General features: G+C 51.0%; 1 protein-coding gene across 1 annotated transcript in view; it reads left to right on the top strand.

Annotated features, from left to right (window-relative positions):
* Positions 1–23,022, top strand: part of LOC141725814 (uncharacterized) — a 101,525-nt gene that overhangs the window by 73,601 nt on the left and 4,902 nt on the right. Inside the window, exon 2 of the mRNA XM_074529871.1 lies at positions 2,976–3,648. Coding sequence (XP_074385972.1) covers positions 2,976–3,648 — 673 coding nt within the window. The remainder of the gene's footprint in view (positions 1–2,975; positions 3,649–23,022) is intronic.

Raw genomic sequence — 23,022 nt, forward strand, 5'->3', positions numbered from 1 at the left:
GGCGGCAGGACAGAGCAACCCCCATCTTGCCCAGCATGGGCGGCAGAGCGGCCGCGGGCCAGGCAGTGGGAGCAGGGCACACAAATTGAGCGACAGCGCCGGGGCAGGTGGAGCTGCCCTGGGCAGTGAGGCCGCACCTGGGATGGAAAGCGGGGCAGGCGGAGCTGAGGCGGGCAGCGAGCTGGGACCCGGGACAGGCGCCTGGGCCGCGAACGGAGGGGGCAAGACCTGCAGAGGATCCCACTCTCTTTCTGATTTTTCCTCTTTTTCTCTTGCCTTTCATTTCCCTTTTTTCTTCTCGGAGGTTTCTCATACTTTAAAGATTTTTATTCTTCTAAAGTCCTCTGCCTAACATATTTCATATTCTCTTCTAGGTAAAGGGGTGTTTTTACAAATAAATCCAGAGCCTAATAAATCTAAACTTCTGCTTGGATACATTGAAATGGTTGATGAGCTAACTCAGGACCTCCTAATGTTGTTTTTCTCATCACCTTTTTATTTCTCCTTTGGCAAATTAAGCATCTTTCAGTTACTTGCTTTGCAACTCCAAAAATCCCAGTGCACCCATACTTCCTTAAAAAATTATCGCACAAAGCTTGAGTACACCAGTGGGTTTTCTGATGCATGTCTTCTAGTATTTTTTTAGAAGAACATTTATTAACTAATTGTCTTCCATCAAGAAGTTTCCATTTCCCGGATTTATCTTGTTCACTTCCTGTCGTGTCTGAATTTTTTTCTTGGCTTCCCTAAACTTTGGAATTTCCAGTTTTTCCTCGTTTGGAGTTAATATTAACATAACTGTTTTATCTCCATTTTCTGCTGCATCCTTAGCTTTGTGATGTGCCCCCACTTTGCCCAGTTTGCCTCTCCTTTGGCCCGGGCCGGGTTCCCCCGCCCACAGCGGCTGGAGCAGCCGAGAGCCCCGCGCTGCCCATCCCGACCTGTCCCGGCTCCATCCCCGCTCCTGCCGCGGCTGCGAGGGCTGCGGGAACGGGGCAGCGAGGGTGTGGCTGCTGCTGGGGGAGGAGGAGGAGGGAGGGAAGGGCAGGGATGAAGTGGGAGGAGGAGGTGGAGATAAGACAGAGGAAGAGGAGGATGGGGAACGGAAGGGGAGGAGTGGGAGGAAGAGGAAGAGGAGGGACAAAAGCAGATCGAGGCTGAGCTGAGGGAACCACGCAGTCGATCCCTGCCTGAATTCGCAGCCCCCATCTGTGGGATCATCGCCCCCCCATTGCACCGGTGAGCGGGGAGGGGGAGTTCAGCACGGATATCCCGGGGGGTCCCTGGGTTGGGTTTTTGCGCATGTTTGGAGAATGAAGATGTCCAAGGCTGAGCGGAAAAGGCCCCTTGGGGGGACATCGGGGAGTGGCGGTGGCGGCTGCCGGCAGAGGCAGCCTGGAGGAGCAGAGCCCTGTGTCCCCCAGGAGCCCAAAGTGGGGAGCCCAGAGAGGGGGGAGCGCCGCCATTGGCGGGAGCCTGAAGAGCCTGGAGAGGGGCAGGGGGGACTCCTTGGAGCCGCTGCAGCCCCGAGCAGAGAATGAGGGGAGAAGGGAGCCCGGGAGCCCAAACAGCCCCGGCATCCCGAAATGGGGAGAGCGAAGCGGGGGGAGCTTTTGGCATTGCTGGGACTGCCAGCAGCCTGGGCAGGGTGGGCACCGAGGAGAAGGGGGACCCCCAATCCAAGCGTGACCCCAACAGCTGGGACAGGGGGGAACCCCTGAACAGCAGAGGTGAGGGACCAGGGACAGGGAACTCCTGGGAGGCTTTTTCAGGGCTGAATCTTGGTGTTTGGGAGGTTTTTCTGGCGCTGAGGTGGCCAATGACTTGTAGAAATGGGCTCGGGTAGAGCGACCTTCAAATTCAATGTGTGTTGGGGAAGATGAAAAAGGAAAACTTTATAAATATGATTGTCTGGCAAAAGATTTTGAGGATATAGAAATTACAAGGAAGATTGAAATGAAAGCAAGCTTTGAGATACCTCAGTTATTGAACAACTGGAGGACAATGGTGTGGCCTGACTGAAGGTAATCCCCTTTTGAGGAAACAATTCCCTCTGTTTGCAGGCAGATCCAAGGGTCAGAGCAGAGCCTACTAGCTCAGCAGAAGGGGTCCAAAGAGGAGTTTTTAGGGTTGAAAATGTAACACATTATGGTGATGTAATGATTCTTACAGGCTGTATGTAAATGCTATAGGATTTGTATCTTGTACTAGATTGGTTAGTGAGAAATAGAATATTCAACACAGAAGAAAATTTATTGTGTTGTAACGGGACCCTTACTCTCTTATGCTCTTGCCTGTCTTACTCTGTTACCCTCTCACCCTCTGTACCCCTCTCTTCTCTCGGGCCTGCTCCGAGCTGTGCCTGGCAGCTCCAAGCAGGGCCCTGCACCCAGGCCCTTTGTAATAACCCGCAAGTTCCATGCCTTGGCTGCAGAGCTCTCTCGTCTCCGTCCGTCCCGACCGTCCTACCCCCAGTGCTCCTACAAACGCGCTCATCCCTTGTTTTCCCCAAACCAGGATTGCCCATTGCCAGCCCCAGGGAGGCTGCGAGGAAGAGGAAGATGCCCCGGGACACTGAGGCAGGTGAGGAGGAAGTCAGTGCCCCTTTCCCCTCTGTGCTGCTCCATCTCCCAGCCCAGCACGGCCCCGGCTGCAGCTCAGCCCTGGGGGATCTCCTTGCCCTTGCCTGTGGCACGGAGGCAAATCCCATCCTGTCCTTGTCCTTCCTCCCCCAGAGCAGGAGCTGAGCATGGAGAGCAGGGAGGACAAATGCCCGCGGCAGAACCTGGTGGAAGAGGCCGTTTTGAGCGGCTCCACGGCGCAGGAAGCCAACGGGGAGGAAAAGCCCCGGAGATGCCGCTCGAGGAGGGGCTGCAAACACAGCCGGCGGGGATCTGAGGGGGAAAGAGCCAGCCTGGGCCGGGAAGGCGGCCGGAGACAGAGCCAAAGCTCAGAGCTGATGCTCCATGAGCAGCTCCATGATGGGGAGAAGCCCCACATGTGCGAGGAGTGTGGGAAGAGCTTCAGGTGGAAATCCAACCTGATTGTGCACCAGAGGATCCACACTGGGGAACGGCCCTACGAGTGTGGGGAGTGTGGGAAGAGCTTCAGTGTCAGCTCCCACCTGTTCAGACACCAGAGGACCCACACTGGAGAGAAGCCGTATGAGTGTGGGGAGTGTGGGAAGTGCTTCACCGTGAGCTCCAGTCTGATCAGGCACCAGAGGACCCACACTGGAGAAAGGCCCTTTGAGTGTTCCAAGTGTTGGAAGAGGTTTAAGACCAGCTCTGATCTCCTCCAGCACTATTGGATTCACAAGGAGGAGAAGCCCTTCCAATGCCCCGACTGCGGGAAGGGATTCAGGCACAACTCCAACCTCATCACCCACCGGCGCATCCACACTGGGGAGAGGCGCTATGAGTGTGATAAATGCAGGAAGAGGTTTCAGACCAGCTCCTGTCTTCTGCGGCACTATTGGATTCACAGAGAGGAGAGGCCCTTCCGTTGTCCCGACTGTGGGAAGGGATTCAAGTACAATTCCACCCTCATCACCCACCGGCGCATCCACACTGGGGAGAGGCCCTACGAGTGTCCTCAGTGTGGGAAGAGCTTCTCCAGCAGCTCTAGCTTGACCAAACACCAATGGAGGCACCACTAAGGGAAGCCCTGGGAGTGCCCTGAGTGCGGGCAGAGCTTCGTGCGCTGCTCCGGCTCCATCCCCCACTGGAGGAGGCACTTTGGGCACAGCCCTGGTCACTCACATTCCCTGTGATCCATGTTGGGAACACACTTGGCTGCTTCGCCTTTTGGTTTGGCCTTTATTTTCCTCTGCTTCACCTTCATCCTTTAAGGATACCCAAAACTGGGTTAAATGAAGGAAATTGATTGAATATATCTGAAGTTCCATAATTTCTCAGTTGTTTTAGGGGGAATTTAGTATTTGAGGACATGTTCTGTGTGGAGTGCTGCTGTTGCTAAGAGGCAGGAATTTGATCTCACCCTTCTTGTGTTGCTAAGAACTCCTCCCCTGACCCCAACCCTAATTCCACCCTTTGGATACCCTATAAAAACTCCACGGCCCTGCCTGTGCCCTGTCTTTGGGGGGTAAGAATGGATTCCCAAAGGATCAGCCCTTTTCCCACTGGATTCCCAAAGGATCAACTGTTTTCCAGCTGGATTCCCAGAGGATCAGCCTTTTTCACTGAATTCCCAGAGGATTCTGATTCTGTCACTGTTTCTTTTTATTTGTATTACTGCATTTGTATTTTTAATTTTTGCTAATAAAGTACTGTTTTTTCTCTTTCCATATCTTTGCCTGAGAGCCCCTTAATTTCAAAAGGAATTACTATTATTTATTTTAATAATAATAACAATTAAAAAATAATAGTAATCAAAGGGAGGGGGTTTACATTTTCCATTTCAGTGGAGGCTCCTGAAATTGGGAGACACCCCCAAGGCTGGGCCATGTCAAATAGTTCCAGAAAGATGTAAATTAGTTGATATATATGTATGAGGGTCTATGAATATGCAACAGGGTGATGTAATTAAAACCAGATGACTTAAGGGGTGTCCCCGAACATAACTGGCGGCTCTTGGTGGCCATAACAACCTTTGCTCGATGGTCCTTGTCTCCCATTACATCAATCCGTTTCATATTCATGGCCTTGTTGCATATCCATGAAGTACTTTACATATTCCAGGAGCAAAATTGGCTTAATCCTGTCTGGGGGTCCAACCCCCCTCCCAGCTCAATTTGGGGTGTCTCATCCTCCTCTCAGCTCAGTTTTGGGACCCCATACCCATCCCAGCTTCATTTGGGGATTCCATTCCCCTCCCACCTCAATTTGGGGGTCCCATTCCCCTCCCAGCTCAATTTTGGGGTCCCGACCCTCTTTTCCCCGCTCTCTCCTTTCCGATCGTTCCACCAGTCCCCTCCCCCGTGTTTGGTTTTGGGGGCTCCAAGCCCCTCCTGCTCCGTTTTGGGGTCCCGACCCCGTTTTGGATTAATTTGGGGTCCCCAGCCCATCCCCAGGGTCACCTTCCCCCCCCTCTCTAATTCCGCTCCTGGCAACTGAAGAGTCATCAGCGAGACACGCTCTGATTGGCTGGAAATTACCCCGCGCGGTCTCTGAGTATTTACCGCAGTGAGAGGCCTTGGTCTGTGCCCGGCAAGTGATGAGTCAGAGTCGGGCCGGGCGCTGATTGGCTGAAAATCGCTGAGCGGGGCCAGTGATCTGAGTTTGTGCCCAGCAAGTGGATCGTCATCAGTGCCGCACGTTCTGATTGGTCGGGATCTGTTTTGTGGTGGGGACGGGAGGAACTGGGGTTTCTTGGGGTTTATTTAGGGTTTGTTTGGTGTTTATTTGGGGTCATTTATGGACTATTTGGGGTTTATCTTGGGTTTTACTTGGTTTATTTCTGTTTATTTGGGGTTATTTTGAAGTATTGGGTTTATTTGGAAGGATTTGGGTTTGTTTGGGTTTATTTGGGCTTATTTGGGGTTCTTGGGAGTTATGTTGTTGTATATGGGCTTTTTTTAGGTGTACTTGAGATAATTTAGGTGTTTTTGGGTTTAATTTGAGTTTTTTTGTTTGTGTTTTTGGGTTTATTTGGGATTTGTTTGGGTTTATTTGGGGCATTTTAAGGTATTTAGAGTTGTTTAGGGGTTTCTAAGGGTTTATTTCGAGTGTTTGGGGGTTGTTTAGGTTACTTGGGGTCATGTGGGGTCAAAATATCCGGGAATGTTTCTCCTGCAAAAACGGGAATTTTTCCTTAAAAATCTGAGAGTTTTTTCCCGAAAAAACCGGGAATTTCCCTTAAAAATCTGGGACTTTTCCCAGCCAATAGCAGCGTGCCCCGCCCCAAACCATCTAATCACCACGGGTCTCCCCGCAGGAACACCGGACTCCCTGTGCACCGATCTAACCAATCACCGCGCGTTTCCCCTCGGCAACTCCCGCCTTCTTTGCCTCTATGCAGCCAATCACCGTGCACTGCCCCCGCCCCTTCTCTGTCAATCACCATGCCCTATACGAAACCAACCAATTACCGGGCTTCTTCCCTAAGCAACTCCCGCCCTCCCCGCGCGTACCAGCCAATCATAGCCGAGCCCGAAGCGGTGCCCGATGACCCTGGGGTCGGGCATGGAGCGGGCGCCCCCTCCCCCCCCGCCCCCTCAGGACCCCCTCAGGGACCCCCGGGAGCCGCCCCGGGCTCGGGCGGGTCCTGCGGGAGGCGCTGGAGAGAGCGGGGGAGGCGCTGGGAGAGGACGGGGGGCTCCGGGAGCTGCTGAGGAGGCGCAGGGACAGGTGAGGGGTCCTGGAGGGGTCGTGAGGGGAATTTGGGGAGGGGTCTTGAAGACGTTTGGAGGGATTTGGGGAGGGTCTGGGGCGAACCTGAGGGGGTTTTAGCGGGGTCTGGGGGTGCTGGGGGGGCTTTGGAGGGGAATTTGGGGAGGGGTCCTCGGGTTGTCACAATCCGTCCTCACGGACAGGTTTTGTGATGGTTCATGGATTTGATCTCGGGGTGCATAAAGAACCAACAAGGTACAAAGGGGTTTGCAATGATAATCGAAACAAATGCACTTTTATTGAATGAGCACAGCAAAATGCAATAGAGGGATTAAGGGAATGAAAAAGAGAGAGGAAGAGAGAGACAAAAGTTAGAGAGAGAGAAAGAGGGGGATAGAGCTACCAAACGTAGAGACGAAGTCCTTTGATCCAGTCCAGTCGAGGACCCGCCTGTTACGTCGGGGAGATCTCGAAGTCTCTCGCTAACTCAGAGGTTTTTATTATGATAACTGTATTGGAAATTGCAAGGGAGGGGAAACAGATACAATAAGGAATAGATGTAACAGGTAGTTCACGCTCTCAGCAGTAAGCGAGACCCATTGTCTTCTTGGTGCAGTGGTCACAACCTGCAGGCAAACATCTCGCTTTGGTCAGCTTGCCTCCCCCGCACACCTGCCCCGGGCTGGGGGTTTCAGTGCCAGTCCTTGGAAGGAGCAGAGGGGCCTTTTCACATGGGGGTTCCATGTCTCAGTCCTTGATGGAGAGGCTCCTTCCATCTCAGTCTGTCTGTCCCGGTGGTTGTAAAACAGGTGAGGGTCTTCTGTGGGGGGACCACCTGAAACTCAGGAGAAGTCCAGCCAGGCCGAGAGGTGGGACAGCTCCCAAGGCTGTTGTTGCACAAAGGGCACGGTGCCCCTTCTTCTTCTCCTTGGGCTCAGTGTAGCACACAGAAAACAACACCTGTGAGAACAATGGCTTAGCTGTGCTCTCAGGTCTCAGGCACATGACTTTCTCCCATGGAGCCAGAGATTTCAGACAGCGGGGTCTTCTCTTCAGTGGTCCCCCAATGACGATCATGAGGCAGATGAGGGAAAATTCGGACAGATTCGCACACAACCCCATGACTCACAATTGTCTTGAGGGGTCTTCATCAGCAGAACTCTGGAGCATCATTGATGAGTCTGCAGAACTCACAGTATGTTGGTAGTATAACCCGGAAAAATCGGGACGATAGAAAGAAAGGAAAAAGAGAGGGAGAGAAGGAAAAGAAAGGATAGGAGAAGGAGGTGGAAAGGGAAACAATAAACAAACATAATATTGATTATCATAACAATATTCACAAATGGTTGATTAATTAAATACAATATTACTTTTAAAACAATATTTAAATCGTTATAACCAGTCACAAACAATCAAAAGCAAAAGCAATCAACACATATTAATACAAGCGTTAACTTAAAAAAATTATTTTCTAAAGCAATTCACTAAAAATCGAAAGTAATTTCCTCAAAATCATAAATGGACATTAGGAATTATTCCAAAACACATAGGCTTCATTCATAATTGCCTTGTGTCAAATGTCATGGGGATGTCCAGAGTGTAGAGGACATCAGCCAAGTTGTGTGCATTAACTATAGACATCAATCTTGTCAGCTGTTTCATGCTCCAATTCATAATGAATGGGACTGCTGATAAAATAAAACCAAACAGAATTAGAATCAAAAGGATAACAATGGCATGGCACACACTGTTCAGGGCACCTGTGGCAGAAGGAGATCACCTAAAAGAGTATCCCACCGCCTGTGCTCGGCATCTTCCTCCACTCTTTCCATGACACGATGTATCAGTCTCACCTTGTGATGAACAGTCACCAGGGTTTTCTGTCCGTTTGTCTGAATCTTCTCCAGGATTTCAACCAAGTCTCGGTGGAGCAGCAGTTGTCTTACCAAAGTGAGATTCATCCCAATAGGAGTAGGCATCAGTTTGTGAATCAGTGTGTAGTTAGATTGCAACAGGTAGTGAGAGGTAAGTGGAGCTTTATAGGAGAAATCACATCCTGTAATCTTGGTAAAGTTACAAGCACAGAAATTGGAAAGATTTTTAGTATCTACTGCAACATTCTCTACGAATACAAAATCACAAATGGTTCTAAAGCATGCACATCTATTGCCTATGTATATAAGGACTGTTTCAGAAGTCTTGTTAGGACAAATTTCAAAATGACACATATTTTGCTCTGTGTCTAAACAAATGTCTTGAGCTCTGATTGCATTGATTTCACAGATGAGCCCTTGTTGTTCTCGGACAATACAAGATTCTAAATTGACAGTTTGCCATTTCTCACTGATTTGACGCTCCCATTCTCTATGGGATAGAGAACAGCTTTGTCGTAATTCAGTTCTAATGCTATAACAGGGAAAATCAAATGCTCTGAGGCATTGTGTATGGTTAACACAAAAACTGGCTGTATTTGAAATGGGGTCATAGGTAAAATTCACTAAGTTCCACCAGGATTGGAATTCTCTTTCAAAGTAAGTGGCATTGTCCCAAATTATTTTCCAAATTTTAGTGGGAAAAGTGCCTTCTTCACCTGCTCTTATAATTGAGGCAGCAACTGACTGCATCAACAATTGTGCCTGGATACAGCTGAGAGCCAAAGAAACGTTGTTTTGTGTAGAACTGAGTGCATCAATAACCAATTTGTGATCATTTACATTTTCTTTCTCCCAATTTGGTAAAATGTTTGATGGCAGTCGCTGATTCCCAATGCCTGTAAGGATGACTTCGATGGTTGTTGTAATTTGGTCAAATCTCTGGATGTGGCAGCCAATTTATTCAAGTTCAATTAATTTACATGTTACGTGTAAAATCATCACCTGGTGTTACCATAAAGGGAAGGGAAAAGATGATTTCTGTTGTCCATCTCTAGTGTTATCATGGTTTATCAGGTCTTCATGTCCCTCAGAGTTCTTCTGTAAAAGTAAACACAACAGACTCTGCCACGAACAGGCAGAAAAAGTTAGAACAATGGAATTGTCAGAGACATTTTGAACAGCAGTGGTACTTCCCCTACAGCAGCAGGGGCTTCACCAAAACAGGTTGTCCAGGGTGATGTGCTGGGTTCTTGAAATCATCTGGTCCCCATAGTGAAGGAATTATGCTTGGAGCTGTCGGGCAAAAAGCAGTGATTTTGGAACACCCATTTACCCCCCATCTATGGTAAGAGGTGTGAGAAGTCCATTTAATCTTTTCACCTTCTGCTCAATCCTGCACACCTTTGACAGTAAGTGAGAAACATTATCAGATTGAATTTCCTGTGGTTTTAGGAAAATTGCAAACCATCCTTGCATTGCTTTAACAGAATTATCTCCTGTAGCTCTTTTAAAAGCATCAGCCTGGACCAACCCAAATATGAACACAGCAGAGGACTCAGTGTTAATACAGACAAGAAAAGAATTCTGTCCCTCACGCTGGAAAATACTCCAGAAAGTTAACAGTTCCCCAGCGTGAGCACTGCCTTGTCCCTCTCTGTTAGCAGAAGCAGAGGAGAAAGGAGGGGTTGCTTTAATCAGAGAGGCAATTTTGTCTTGGCTGCTATCCAAGCTCTCAGTTTCTTGTATTGCTAAGATTTTTTCCACTCCTATGAGAGCTAAGCTAACCACAAACAATCCTTTTTCCCAGGTAGTGTATCTTTTCTCAGCATCTTTGAAGCCACGGGAATAGAAACCAACAGGCCTTGTCGGACCCTCAGGACCCCACTGCCAAATGTGCGCTGACAGCCCAGAGGAGGCAAATCCCCATTCCACCTGAAAGGGATCTGTGGGATGGACAGGGCCCAGTGCTTGGTGAGATGTTGCTTCAAAAATCAGCAATTGCAATGCTGCCTCCTGAGAAGGAGTCCAATCCCATTTCACCCCTTTGCTCAGCAAGTCCTAAAGGGGAACAAATGGGTCATTATGGTTACTAAGAAATCTGTCTGGTGTTTCTACAGGAGATACAGCTACTATGGTGTTTTGAAGGAGAGTGGTTGTAGGTTTAAGTGTTTCTGAAAGCCCTAGAATTAAAGGAGCCATAATTTCAGGCTTTACAGGTGATTGGATTGGTAACTCACAGCTTGTAGTCTATTTTCTTTCATGCATCATTTGCAAGCAAGCAGCTTTGTGAATGTTTTCCAGGGGTTGGCCGGGGGTACCAGCTCTGGTTAAAAGGTCTCCCCTTTCCAAGGGGTTGAGGCCCTGCCCAATGAGCTGCACTCTGAGTCAGGGACCATGGGATGCGTCTGTCTCCCGTTGTTAAGCACACCCCATGTCCCCAGCACCCACCGGCTGCTTGTTCTGACAAGAGAATCTGATCTCCCCCGGTGAGAGATGCTTGGCATTTGTGTTCTGTTTTGGATTTGTGGGGGAGAAACCCGTACTGCTTTGCAAGTTTTGTTAATTCAGTGGCAGTGTACGGGATTTCTTTGGTGGTTACATGCAGGTCAAGATCCTCATTATTGATATAGTTGCATTCTGTTTTAATTAGAGGTTTTGTGTTATTGTAACAACAGTGTTCCCCCCAATTTTTCATCAGAGCTAATTCTGTTTGAGGGTAATTTTGATTAATGTGAGTGAGGAGTTTCCTTCTCCTCTGTCTCTTGTGAGGAATCAGCGTTCTGTGAATTTTTAACATGTTCCTTTCTCAAGGCAGCCCGTAATAAATTATTTTAATTTCTTTCTTCATCAAATTGTTTTTGCAAAACTTCAACTGGATTTTGAAGGGAGTTTATTGTAGCATTTTCCTCACTTCTTGACTTAAAGCGAGTTTCTATGGCTGCTGTGAGCCAAACTCCCAAACCTGAGCAGTGGAGGGTTTTATTTTTGCCCAGGTTTAATGTTGCAAAGAACATATTCTATCAATAATATTTTCTAAATTAAACGAATTGCAGTTTGCCCATTCTTCTTCTCATGGAGAAGATATGGCATTGTATTTAGCAAGCAGAGCATAAAATTCAGCTTTACCTTTTGCACTGAGGTTTTGAGTCATTTTGTGAAGGGACCAAAACCACAACAGGGAGGTGCAAACTTAAGTTACACAATCACACAGCTTTGCTGTGTTCCCCTTTGCTTCCCTGGGTGGGTGAAGAGACAGAATCTGCCTGGGAGTCCCTGATTAGTTTCTTTAGGTTGCCCATTCCTTCCCAGACAGTCCAGATACACACACACACCCCCACACCCACACCCACAAAACAGTTATTTTGTAAAGGGGCTCAAAAACTTTGACAGGGAAATACTGATGTAAGTTACACAACCACACAGCTCTTGCTGTGTTTCCCCTCACTTCCCTGGGTAGGTAAAGGGACAGATCTGCCTGGGAGGCCCTTGCTTAATTTCTTCCAATTGTCTCTTCCTTCCCAGGCAGTGCAGATGCACACCAACACAACAGAAACAGTTCCCCCTTTTGCACGGAGAGATCATTTGTGAAATTCTGGAGACAGAACCCTCAGCAGAGTATGGGGATTGCTTTCCACCTGTGCGTGTGCAGATTGCAAGAAATTCGAATCACACCCCCTGTGCTGTGAAACTTCCTTCCCCTGGTACAGACTGCACACAGCCCTGCAAACCCCTCTGTCTGTCAGAATCCTGTCCATGACACCAATTTAATGTCACAACCCGTCCTTACGAACGGGTTTGTGATGATTCGTGAATTGATCTCAGAGTGCAAAAGAACCCGACACGGCACAGGGGATTTGCAGTAATAATCAAAAACCAATGCATCTTTATTGAATGACCACAGCAAAATGTGTTAGGGGGAATTGGGGGAAAGGGGAAGTATAAGAAAAAAGAGGGAGGAAGAGAAAGGAAGGTATATAGCTACCAAATGTAGAGAGATGAAATCCTTTGTAGTCTTCAGTCAACAGAGTTTGCCTGGTTATGTCAGGGAAGATCTCAAAGATTCTGATCAATTCAAACTCCTATTATTGTCTTTTTAAATGGGGTAAGGGGAGGAGTCTTGAAATTGAATCAAAAGCAGTAAAGAATACTCTGTTGTAATTTTTGGGGAAAAAGAAAAGGTATTGCAGAAGTGTACAAACAGTCCATGTTCTCAGCAGTGGGTGAGAGCCATTGTCTCCTTGGTCCAATGGCCACAGCTGCAGGCAAACATCTGGCTTTGGTCAGCTCGCCTCCCCACACCTCCCCGGGTTGGGGGTTTCAGTCCCAGCCCTTGGGAGGAGGGGGAGCTTCTCCACATGGGGGTCTCATGTCTCAGCCCTTGAGGGAGAGGCTTCTCCCATCTCAGTCCGTGCCTCACGGTGGTCGTGAAGCAGATTTGCGGTTTTCCGTGAGGACCACCAAAATAACCCCAGAAAAGTCCAGCCAGGCCGAGAGGTGGGGAAATTCCAGGGCCATTGTTGTGAAGCGGGTGCAAGGGAAGAAAAGGGCAAGGTGTCCCCCTTCTCCTTTTCATTAGGTTCAGTCTTCCATGGAAACAAACACACCTGCAAACAACAGCTGGGCAAGCCAAGGGCTTTGCTCAGGCCTCAGGGTCTTGGTGAACAACTCTCCTGAGCAAGACCAGGATTCCAACCAGGGTCTTTTTCTGTGGTCCCAGTTTCTGTCCTTCTCACAACGATCCTGAGGCAGATGAGAGAAACTTCGGACAGAGACTGACACCGTCCTCAGCCACGCCCAGGGCAGTGCGGGCCAAGCCCAGGGACACTGCAGGGTCATGGGGACACCGCACAGGTGCCACCAGGGACAAGGCACTGCCACCTGTCCAGTGGCACCAGTTCAATGCCAGTGTCCCTGTGCCACTGCCACCAGTCCTGTCCTGGTGTCCCCACTTCCATCCCAGTGCCAGCAGTCCAGTGCCACCAGCCCAGTGTCCCCAGGGCTGCCCCACTGTCACCACCTCAGTGTACCCAGTTCAATTCCAGTGCCACCAGTTCTGTTCCACTGTCATCACCCAATGCCACCGCTCGGTGTCACCAACCCAGTTCCAGCCCAGTGTCCCCAGTCCTGTCAAATGCCACCAGCCCAGTGCTCCCAGTGCCACCACCCCGTTGTCCCCATACCAATGTCACCAGCCCAGTGCCATCAGTTTCAGCCCAGTGTCTCCAGTCTCATCCAAGTGCCCCTCATCCTGTCCCAGTGTCCCTGTCACAATGTCACAGTTGTGTCCCAGTGTCTCCATTCCAGTGTCACCAGTTGTGTTCTGGTGTCACCAGTTCCACCCCTGTGCCACCAGCCCAGTGTCCCCAATCCCTTCCTAATGTCCCCATCCCAGTGTTCCCTCCCAGTGTCCCCAGTCCTGTCCCAGTATCCCTGTCCCTGTGCCACCAGTTCCCTCCCACTGTCCCCAGTTCCAGCCCAGTGCTCCTGTCTCAGTCCCATCAGCCCAGTGCCACCAGGGATGCCCCAGTGTCACCAGCCCAGTGTCACCGATTCCACCCCAGTGCCACCAGTTCTATCCCACTGTCACCACCCCAGTGTCCCCCAGGCTGTCCCAGTGCCACCACCCCAGTGCCACCAACGCAGTGTCCTCAGTTCCATTCCAGTGTCACCAACCCAGTGCCACCAGTTCTGTTCCACTGTCACCAGTGTTTTGGGGGTTTTGGGGGATCCCAGGTGGAGTTTGGGGGCTTCTGGGGGGTTTTGGGTGTTCCTGGGAGGGTTGGGGGATCGTGGAATGGTTTTGAGGGGGTCCCAGGTGAGGTTTGGAGGTCCCAGGGGAGGTTTTGGGGATTCCAGGTGAGGTTTCTAGGGATTTGGGTCTTCCCAGTTGAGAATTCCCAAAGATGTGGGGTTTCCCAGGTGAGAACACGGGCCAGGGGTTCAGGGGGGCTGAGGGGGGAGGGCCTGGGGGTGTTCTGGGGGCTCCAATCAATGGGCGGTGTCCAGATGGTGCTGAGGGGGAGGCGTGGTGAGTGTGAGGGGGGGGTCTCATGGATTTGATGCCTCAGGTTTTGGCTTTTCTGTTTTTCAGATTCTGTGCTGCTTTACTCTCTGGGTCTGGGCTTCATATTAAGGGATGCTGAGCTCTGTTCACAGAGCAGGGAGACAAAACAATTCCTGCTCTAGCTGGGAGCCCAAGGACAAATAATCCAAACCTCAGGCCCAAGAGCATAAACAACGGGCACTGAAGAGAGAAAAACAAGAAGGATGGGACTTCATCATCTAAAGACATAATTGGACAATTAACTCCAACATGCAAATGGAGCAGAACTTATAAAAGTGACAGACCTCGTGACCGACTGTCCATTTTGTGGCCATTTTGGTCCATCTTGGGCGTAGCCCGGGCTGGGCTCTTGTTCTGCCCAAGGTGTATCCACGGAGGCCTTTTAACAAATGCCTGCTTTATTGTGTAACCGTGTCTGGCCTCTGTTCTAGGTCAGCCTTGTGAAGGCCTCAGTTTGTGGCGAGCACGAAGGGAGCCGAGGCACCTGGGCAGGGCCGGAGCAGAGGCAGAGGAAGGTGCAGCTGCTGCCCCCAGCCCGCGGCACTGGCGGGGCCCAGGTGCAGGGCAGAGGGTGCGGGAGGCTGAGAAGCTCGGGAGGAGCGAGAGAGGCGTGAGCGGCTGCAGGGGCGCTGTGTTTATCGGGTGAGCGCGGTGGGAAGGGGCGTTTTGTGCTCGGGAGCGCAGCGGGTGCGGGGCTCGCTGTGCCCCGGGCCAGGGAGGGCGGGCGCTGTGAGCAGCGGGGTTGGATTGCGGGGCTGGGCTTGGCCTGGGGCCGGCGGTGCTGGCGCAGGGATCGTTCCCGCCCCGCCGCTCCGGAGCGCCGCGATCGGAATCTCACTCTTTATCGCTCTCGTTGGTTCCTTTAATTTCTACTCAGAACTGTTAAATGCCGTGTGTATATTCTGCTGCGAGTGCTGTAGTGATAATATCCCGAGAGAGTCCTCTGAGATTAGCACTGAGAAATTGGGGCACAGTGACCCACGCTGCAGCACTTGGAGGGGGCTGTGCCCCGTGGGATGGACTCAGCTTGGAGAAGTTCCTGGAGAAGTCTCTGGTGGGAGAGAGCCCAGGGTGTAGCAGGGGAACGACTCCTGTCCCTGAGCAGAGGGAGAAGCCCCGGGGCATGAACTGAGCCCGGCCCCATTCCCTGTCTGCGGCACTGCCGGGGTAGGAGGTGCAGCTGGAAGGAGGGAGGCGTGGGGGAAAGCTGGATTTAAGGCTCTTCCCTTACTTCTCACTATCCTGCTCTGAGTTTTGGGAGGTTTTCCAGAAATCTCTCCCCTCCTCGACTCATCCACAGGGGTTTGGGGCGGTTTTCCCTTTTTGGGGGAAATCAAAGCAATGCACTGATGCTCCTAATTAGGAGTCGGAGAAGTGAGGCTCCAAGGCTTCCCTCTGAGCCGGAGCAACCGAAGCCGCAGTGCCGGGAAAGCCCGGCGGGAGCTGCTGAGAAGTTTGTTTGTGTTTTCAGCTCAATCCCCCTCAGGGCCCGGGCCCGTTCCAGGGCTGTTCCTCAGCTCCGGCTCTGCCCTCACGCAGCCCGGGGGGCCCTGAGAGTGCGGGGCGGGGCTGTGCCGGCTGCAGAGCCCGCCCCTGGCAGCGATTTGGCGATGGTGCCGTCAGTCGCGGTCGTGGCGCGCCGATTGGTGGGAGCGGGGCGGAGCAGGGCCCCGGTGGCGGGCTGAGGCCGGCCGTGGCTGGGCAGCGGCGCCATTGTCGTGTGTGCGGTTCCGAGAGCAGCGGCGGCGGCGGAACGCGGTGAGGCGGCGGCGGAGCTCGGAGGCGGCGGCGGAGCTCGGAGGCGGCCGCAGCGCAGGTGGGAGCCACGCTGGGTTGTGCGGGCGCTCGGGGCTGGCTGCGGGCCTCGGGAGCGGCAGGGGGCTCTGGCGGGTTCGTTGTGCCGTGTCCGGCCCGTGTTGCCGCTGGCGTGAGGGCGCTGCGGGAGCGGCTGCCCGCGGTCTCCTTGCGGCCGCTGCCTCGGCAGGAGCCGCTGCCGGAGCAGCGCTGGCTCGGCCCGGTTGCTGTGGCTGGGACAGAGGGGGCTGCCCCGTGCCCGGGGCTGGGCGGGGAAATTCCCGTGGCCGGAGGTTTGTGTGCCCAGAGGAGACAGAGGAGTCCTGTAAAAGTGACTTTATTGCTGGGCAGAGGGAGAGGCCGTGGGGCATTTGCCGTGAGCTCTCTGCCATTGTTGTAGTTCGCAGCCTCCTTTGTATTCTCATTTTTCCGGGCTCATCTCCCTCTCCCTTTGCCCACTGGCTGAGGTGCTTGGAAGGTTCAGACCTCCTGATCCGCCAACTGCATGTCTTCGTTAATATGCACCCCCACTTTTGTAAAACAGCCGATATTCACGGCTCTGTTAAATCCTTGTTCTTCTGGAATTTCAGGAATTTAGCGGGACTTTCTGTGAGCAGCAATCCATGTTAATTAATAACGTTTATTGAAGCTGGTGGTTTCGCCCGTTACTTCCTTATCGTCGAGTCCCTGGCCCCTCGCTCAGCTGCTGAATGAGCTGCACTCTCAAGGTGTGGAGCATGGTAAAAAGATGAGAGTTGTTGTAGCACATCCGAGGAGAAACAGCATTCGTTTAACACATGGTCTGCCAGGGAGCCAGAAAACCGTGTGCCATTCCGATCCTTTCCACGTTTTCGAGCTGCTTTTTTGTTTCTTGTGTTTTTTTTTTTTTTTCACCACTTTTCTTTTGTCATCTATTTGCCAACAGCAGTTTGAGTCATTTAATTTTCCACAAACTCCTCTTTTTTCTGCTAAGAGATAATCTGATCCCATCCCATTGTGAAGTGTTGTGTTCCTCATTTCAGTGGGTTTGTCAGCAGGAAGGTCAGGAGCTGGAGCTGTCTGGTTGGTTATTTGGAGGACAGCTTGTAATCTAATGATGCCATTGAAATGAGAAATGGGTTCTGTGGCTCCTGATATGAATTGGTTCGGGTTCCCAGGGCCTGGTCCATGGTGTTGTAGGATTTGTTCTGGTAGCCTTTCAGGTTTTCCCCATTTTTGGCCACTCTCTCCAGCCAGGGCTGCATCAATTGACTGCTTTTGTCTAAGTAAATCATCAAATCCTTGGATTCCCAACTGATTTCCCTGAATATTTGGTAGCAAAAATCCCCAGTGCTCTAATATACCCTGTATAACACAGACAGTGCCAGCACGTTGGAGTGGGCAGAGCGATGGTTCTCCCCCAGTTATTTATAGTGAAGTTTTCCCAACATTGTCCATGTGCTGTTTCCCTTTGCTGCTTCACCCGTTTGTGTTGCAGGGTCAGATATCCTCCCCCTGGGCTCTGCCTGGAGCTGTGCAAATTCCATCAGTGCCAGCAGGCAGAGCTTGGGGTGAGGGGCTGAGGGAATGAGCCCAATTCCTGCCCCAGCCAAGAGACCCAGGTGCATTGTCCACACTTTGCCCAGCAGTGTTCATTTGCATTTCTAAAGCTCTTCTGCTGGGTGCCTGGAATGGAGCTTCTCTTCCAGGGCAGTCATCTGGTGAGTCACATGTGGCCCCCCAGAATCTGCTTTTTTAAAAAAAAGTATTAATTATTTATGTTCAAAGTATTACAGTTAAATCTCTTCGATTTTGCAAAATGCAACATAAAGGAGAACGTGGAAAAACCGAGACCAAAATTTGATTCTTACACTTCTGTCCCAAACCTACCTGACAATATAAAGTGGGAATATTATGTAAAATTTTTCTCATGTTGTCGTTTTGTCACTGAAACTGGAGGGAAAACAAAAACTCTCCAAGAATCTGTTTAGTGTTAGAGAGTCAAGGCATTCCTTGGTTCTGGCCAGGATGTGCAACAGAAATAATTTCTTTCACAACTAGCCCGGCTGTGCAGAGAAAATCATTCCATGGCGTGTGAGTTTTACTCGATTTTTCCTAAACTTTATGTCATCCAATCCAATAGAAATCCATTGCTTTAATGTTCATTGCTTCCAAGTTGTGTAAGTTTTTAGTATTTGGTTTCCTGTTGGACCCGGATTTCTTCCTCTCGGATGTTAATTTGGTCTCCACACTCCTGGATTTCCTTCTCAGCCTTTTCCAGCCCAGGTGTCTCCAGCTCTGCCGGGGCAGTGTCTGGGGTAGCTGTTGGTTGCTGTTTGCTGCTGGGCAATGTTGATGTTTTGTTGCTGGTCGTTATCTCTGTGGGTGTCTTTTGTGCTGTTCCTAGTCCTGTTCAGGTGTTAAACTCATCTCCATTGAGTGGTGTAACACCCCTTAAATAAAAGCTTTAAAATTCCTTTCCCCAAGGCAAAGAAAACCAAGCCTGTGTAGAGAAATAAGGTTTAAAAGTGATGCCGAATTTTGCCCCAAAAGGCGAGAATTACTGCCTAAGAGACTCAGCTTAAGTCAACATAGGCAGGAGGTATTTTATTGCTCAGAGAAATCACAAAAGGGATTTCTAAATATCCTGTAACAAAAGCAGGCCTTTTATACAGTTTTTGGGTGCAGGGTTACATCATATCACATACATAATCATGTCTTTGCATGCATATTCATAAGAGGCGTGGTGCAGGCGGAGCGTGGGCGGGGACATCTCTTTTGAGGATCATTTTGGTGGTCGTTCCGGGTGCCTTCATCATGGGCGGGGGTCACCTGATGAGTCTTCCTCCTTAAACTTCTGAACTTCTATCCTAATATGGCCAATTCCCGGTGTACTTGGCTTGGTCCCCATGGCCTGGCAAGGCTCTTAGGGTCAGTTTGACATTGTTGGCTCCGAACATGCTTAGCTCGTCAATTCCCCTATCCCTGTCTCTCTTTCTTGTCATTGTGTTCCATGCTTTAGCCGATTTATTGCTCTATGTGTTTCCTAAATGCTATGCTTTCTTTAAATGCTTCACATTCCATGTTTTAACTCATTATTTCTTGGAGGCTATCTGTTTTGGGGCTTCAAAAGAACCAAACTCGGTACATTTTTCAGCAGTGCAATGGCTGGCAGCCCAGAGTGTGGGTGTCAGTGAGCCCCAGAGTGGAATTGTGCCCTGGTGTTCCCCAGCAGCTGTGGCAGTGCAGGCCCAGGCAGCGCTGAAGCTGCAGCAGTGGCAGCAAGGCTTGGCCCCGGTGGCTGGAGATGGCAGAGGAGGGTGGCCAGGATTGCAGAGGATTCCAGCTGAGGATCTGTGGGCAGGCACAGGGGCTTGGCCCGCTGTGGAGCCCTGGCTGCTGCTGCGTTGCCTTCAGGGCAGGCTCAGGGGCGGCCTCCCATCCTCCTGCTGCGGGAGGGAAGTGCAAATCTCCGGGGCTTCAGAGCCCTTGAGGCCAGGCTGAGGGGTCCCCCCGTGTTGAGCTGTGCTGGTGGCTGTTTCTGGCCTCAGGGACACTTGGCATGGGCCCCTTGGCCACCAGTGGTGCTGCTTTGCACTCCTTAGGCAGGAGCCGATGTCCTGGCTGGGTGTTGGCAGCAGCAAAGTGCCAGGGCAGGCTGTGTGCCAGCCCAGCTTGCTGTGGGAGAATATGCCTTGATATCTGCTCCAGTGGTTGCTGAAGCAGTGAGAATTGCTTTTGCCCCCCTGTTAGGTGCCATGGTGTCAGCAGAAGATATTGAAGCCTTCCTGCTCAGGGCATTTCCATGCCAGGCTCTCACAAGCACCCACAGCTGCGCGGGTTGAGCTGAGCATGGGGCAGTGACCTGCGCAGTGTCTGATTGCCCTTCCTTAATAACAGCCTGTCTTGTAGCTCTTTTCTCTTCTGCTGCCCTTGCAGAGCCATCCACAAACACATGTCCTCCCTCAGGCCAGGGAATGTCCCATCATCAATCTGTCCCAGCCTGGATCTGGAGCTGTGTCCCTTGAGTGCAGTCCTGGGTTCCTTGCCAGCCCCTCTCCTGGCTGTTCAAACAGGAGGCTGGGTTAAACCCTTGCCCTGTCATCAGTTCTAAATCCTCCTGTGCCATTGAACAAGTTTCATACTGTAATAACCGAGCCCTGCTCATCCATTTAGAGGCTCTCTTGGCTGTCAGAGCTTAAACTTTATGCCAGACTTGAACTCTAGGAGATCTTATATAAGGTTAAACATTTTAGCACAAGAATTCCTCTGGAAAGACCCTGTTTAGCATCCACCTATAATTCAAATTCTTTTACCCTGTCTGGAAGGCCCAGGCCAGCCTCCTTAGTTAATCTTCATTTAACACTTTAAAATTCTGTGATTTCTCCTCCTGTCCATCCATCCAGTTTCTTCACTGGCAGGATAGGAGTGTTGTAGGGAGATACCCCTGGCTCCAAAAGCCCTGCCTTTAGCAGGGATTCAATACCAGGCTGTGAGCCCTTCCTTCCCTCTCTTGGAACAGGGTATTTCTTGTCCTGGTTGCTTTACAGTTATTTGTAGAGGCTCCATATCTAATTTTCCCTCTTTCCCTGAGGCTGCCCACGCTTTGGGGTTCACTTCAGCATGGGCCTTGTCAGATTTTAGCACAAAGGTAGAACAGAACTGGCCTTTGTATCCCTTTTACAGTATTAAATCCGGCTCTCAAATTCCTTCCTATTTAATTACAATCACAGGAGGAAGAAAAAGCAATTCATTTATTTCAAACCTATCCCCCACAGCTTCTAATAGTGGTTGAACAAATCATACCTGCTCATCTTTCCCATATATTCCCTCAAAAATTAAAATATTCCTTTACTATTTTCCCCTTCAGGTCTAAGATTCAGAGTGGATTGAGAGGCCCCTGTGTGCATCAGAAAAGGCCTCCTCTCAATGCAGACCCACCTGAATGTTCTCAAGGGCTGCAGTGTGGAGGGTCCCTGGTGTGATGGGAGCTGTGACAGCCCTGGCAATCCATGTCCATCAAGGGGTGGACTTGCTGGTGCTGAGGGTGCTGCTGTCTGTGCTTGCAGTGTCCTTGTGCCCTGCAGCTGGAGCCCTGGTTCCTTGCCAGGGGCTGTTTGGGTGGGCTCTCCCCTGCCGAGGAGGGCAATGCCTCTGCCAGGTGCTTGTGGCCGAGCCGTGCCCTGGGTGCTGGGGCCCCCTTGGGCCCTGGGGTTGATCCCTCAGGGGCTGTAGGAACTGTGCCCTGGCCTTTGCCTTCAGCTTGGCCTTTTGCTGCTCCCTTCTTGCACTCACCTGCTGTGCCTTTGTGCCCAAGTGCTGCAGGGCCTTCTTGTGCCCCTCCTGCAGCCCCCTCAGTGCCTGTGGGTGCTTGTCTTGCTTTACAAGAGAGGTGTCTGCTCGGGAAGGCAGAAAAAGCCTCTCTTGGAATGGAGAATGCAAACCCCCTCCTTCTTAGATTTTAGAATAGTGAAATGAAGGGGCTCTCAGGCAAAGATATGGGAATTGGAATAAGAGTTCTTTACTAGTGTGTATAATAAAGCAAACAAACAGCAACAGCTGCGGCACTGACAGCAAACAGAGCCCGGAGCCAGTCCCGGCCTTTGGGCTGCGGCGCTTTCCCCTTGGGTGCAGTTCCGGGCACGGCCGGCAGGGGCGCTGGTGGCTCCCGCGGGGCGGGGCAGCGCATCCCTCCCATGAGAACCTCTCTGAACGGAAATAGAGCAATCCCTTCATCTAACTCTTTCACTTTTTTCCTTTCTATAGCCTTTTTCCCGTGTTTCGGGAAAGAATTTGAAGAGGGCTGCCTTTTAACTGAGCTCCTAGTGTTTCTGTAAGGTGCTTCCTGTAGAGAGAGAGAGTTTCCCTGAACAGCCGGAGCTGTGCTTACGAAGGGGATGTAACTCAGAGCAGGACAGGGTCAGGGGAGGATATCCCGCCGAGGCTCGGTGGGAGTGTGGGCAGGGTCTGCTGCTGCCGGAATCGGCAGAGGGGGATCTTCCCGTGGAGCCCGAGGCGGAGCGTGGGCAGCCCCCAGATGGCTGATGGTGGCTGATCCGGCAGCTCCCGGCAGAGCAAAGGCAGGTGGGAGAGCCCGGCAGCAGCGGCGGTGCCCAGCGCAGGTGGCACGGGCAGGGCAGGCGGGGATGGGATGGCTGGGACCCCCCCTGGGTGCGGTGGGCGCGGTGAGCTCGGAGCAGGCGGCAGGACAGAGCAACCCCCATCTTGCCCAGCATGGGCGGCAGAGCGGCCGCGGGCCAGGCAGTGGGAGCAGGGCACACAAATTGAGCGAGAGCGCCGGGGCAGGTGGAGCTGCCCTGGGCAGTGAGGCCGCACCTGGGATGGAAAGCGGGGCAGGCGGAGCTGAGGCGGGCAGCGAGCCGGGACCCGGGACAGGCGCCTGGGCCGCGAACGGAGGGGGCAAGAGCTGCAGAGGATCCCACTCTCTTTCTGAGTTTTCCTCTTGTTCCCTTCCCTTTCATTTCCCTTTTTATTTTCTTGTTTTTTCTCGGGTCTTTGTGATACTTTAAAGATTTTTATTCTTCTAAAATCCTCTGTCTAACATATGGCATATTCTCTTCTAGATTAAATGGAGTATTTTACAAATAAATCCAGAGCCTAACAAATCTAAACTTCTTCTTGGATACTTCGAAATGGTCGATGAACTCCCTCATGACTTCTAATATTGTTTTCCTCTTCACCTTTTTCTTTATCATATGGCAAATTAAGCATCTTTCAGTTACTTCCTTTGCAACTCCCAAAATCCCAGTGCACCCATAGTTCCTTAAAAAATGATCGCACAAAGTACGAGTACCCCAATGGTTTTCTGATGCATGTCTTCTAGTATTTTCTTAGAAGCACATTTTATTAAGAAATTGTCTTCTATCAAGAAGTTTCAATTTCCCTGATTTGTATTGTTCCCTTCCTGTCTTGTTTAATTCTTTTTTCTCTGCTTCCGTAAACTTTGGAATATCCATTTTTTCATCGTTTGGAGTTAATGTTAACATAACTCTTTCAGCTC

This window comes from Zonotrichia albicollis, chromosome 31 (assembly GCF_047830755.1).
Source record: "Zonotrichia albicollis isolate bZonAlb1 chromosome 31, bZonAlb1.hap1, whole genome shotgun sequence".
Taxonomy (NCBI): domain Eukaryota; kingdom Metazoa; phylum Chordata; class Aves; order Passeriformes; family Passerellidae; genus Zonotrichia; species Zonotrichia albicollis.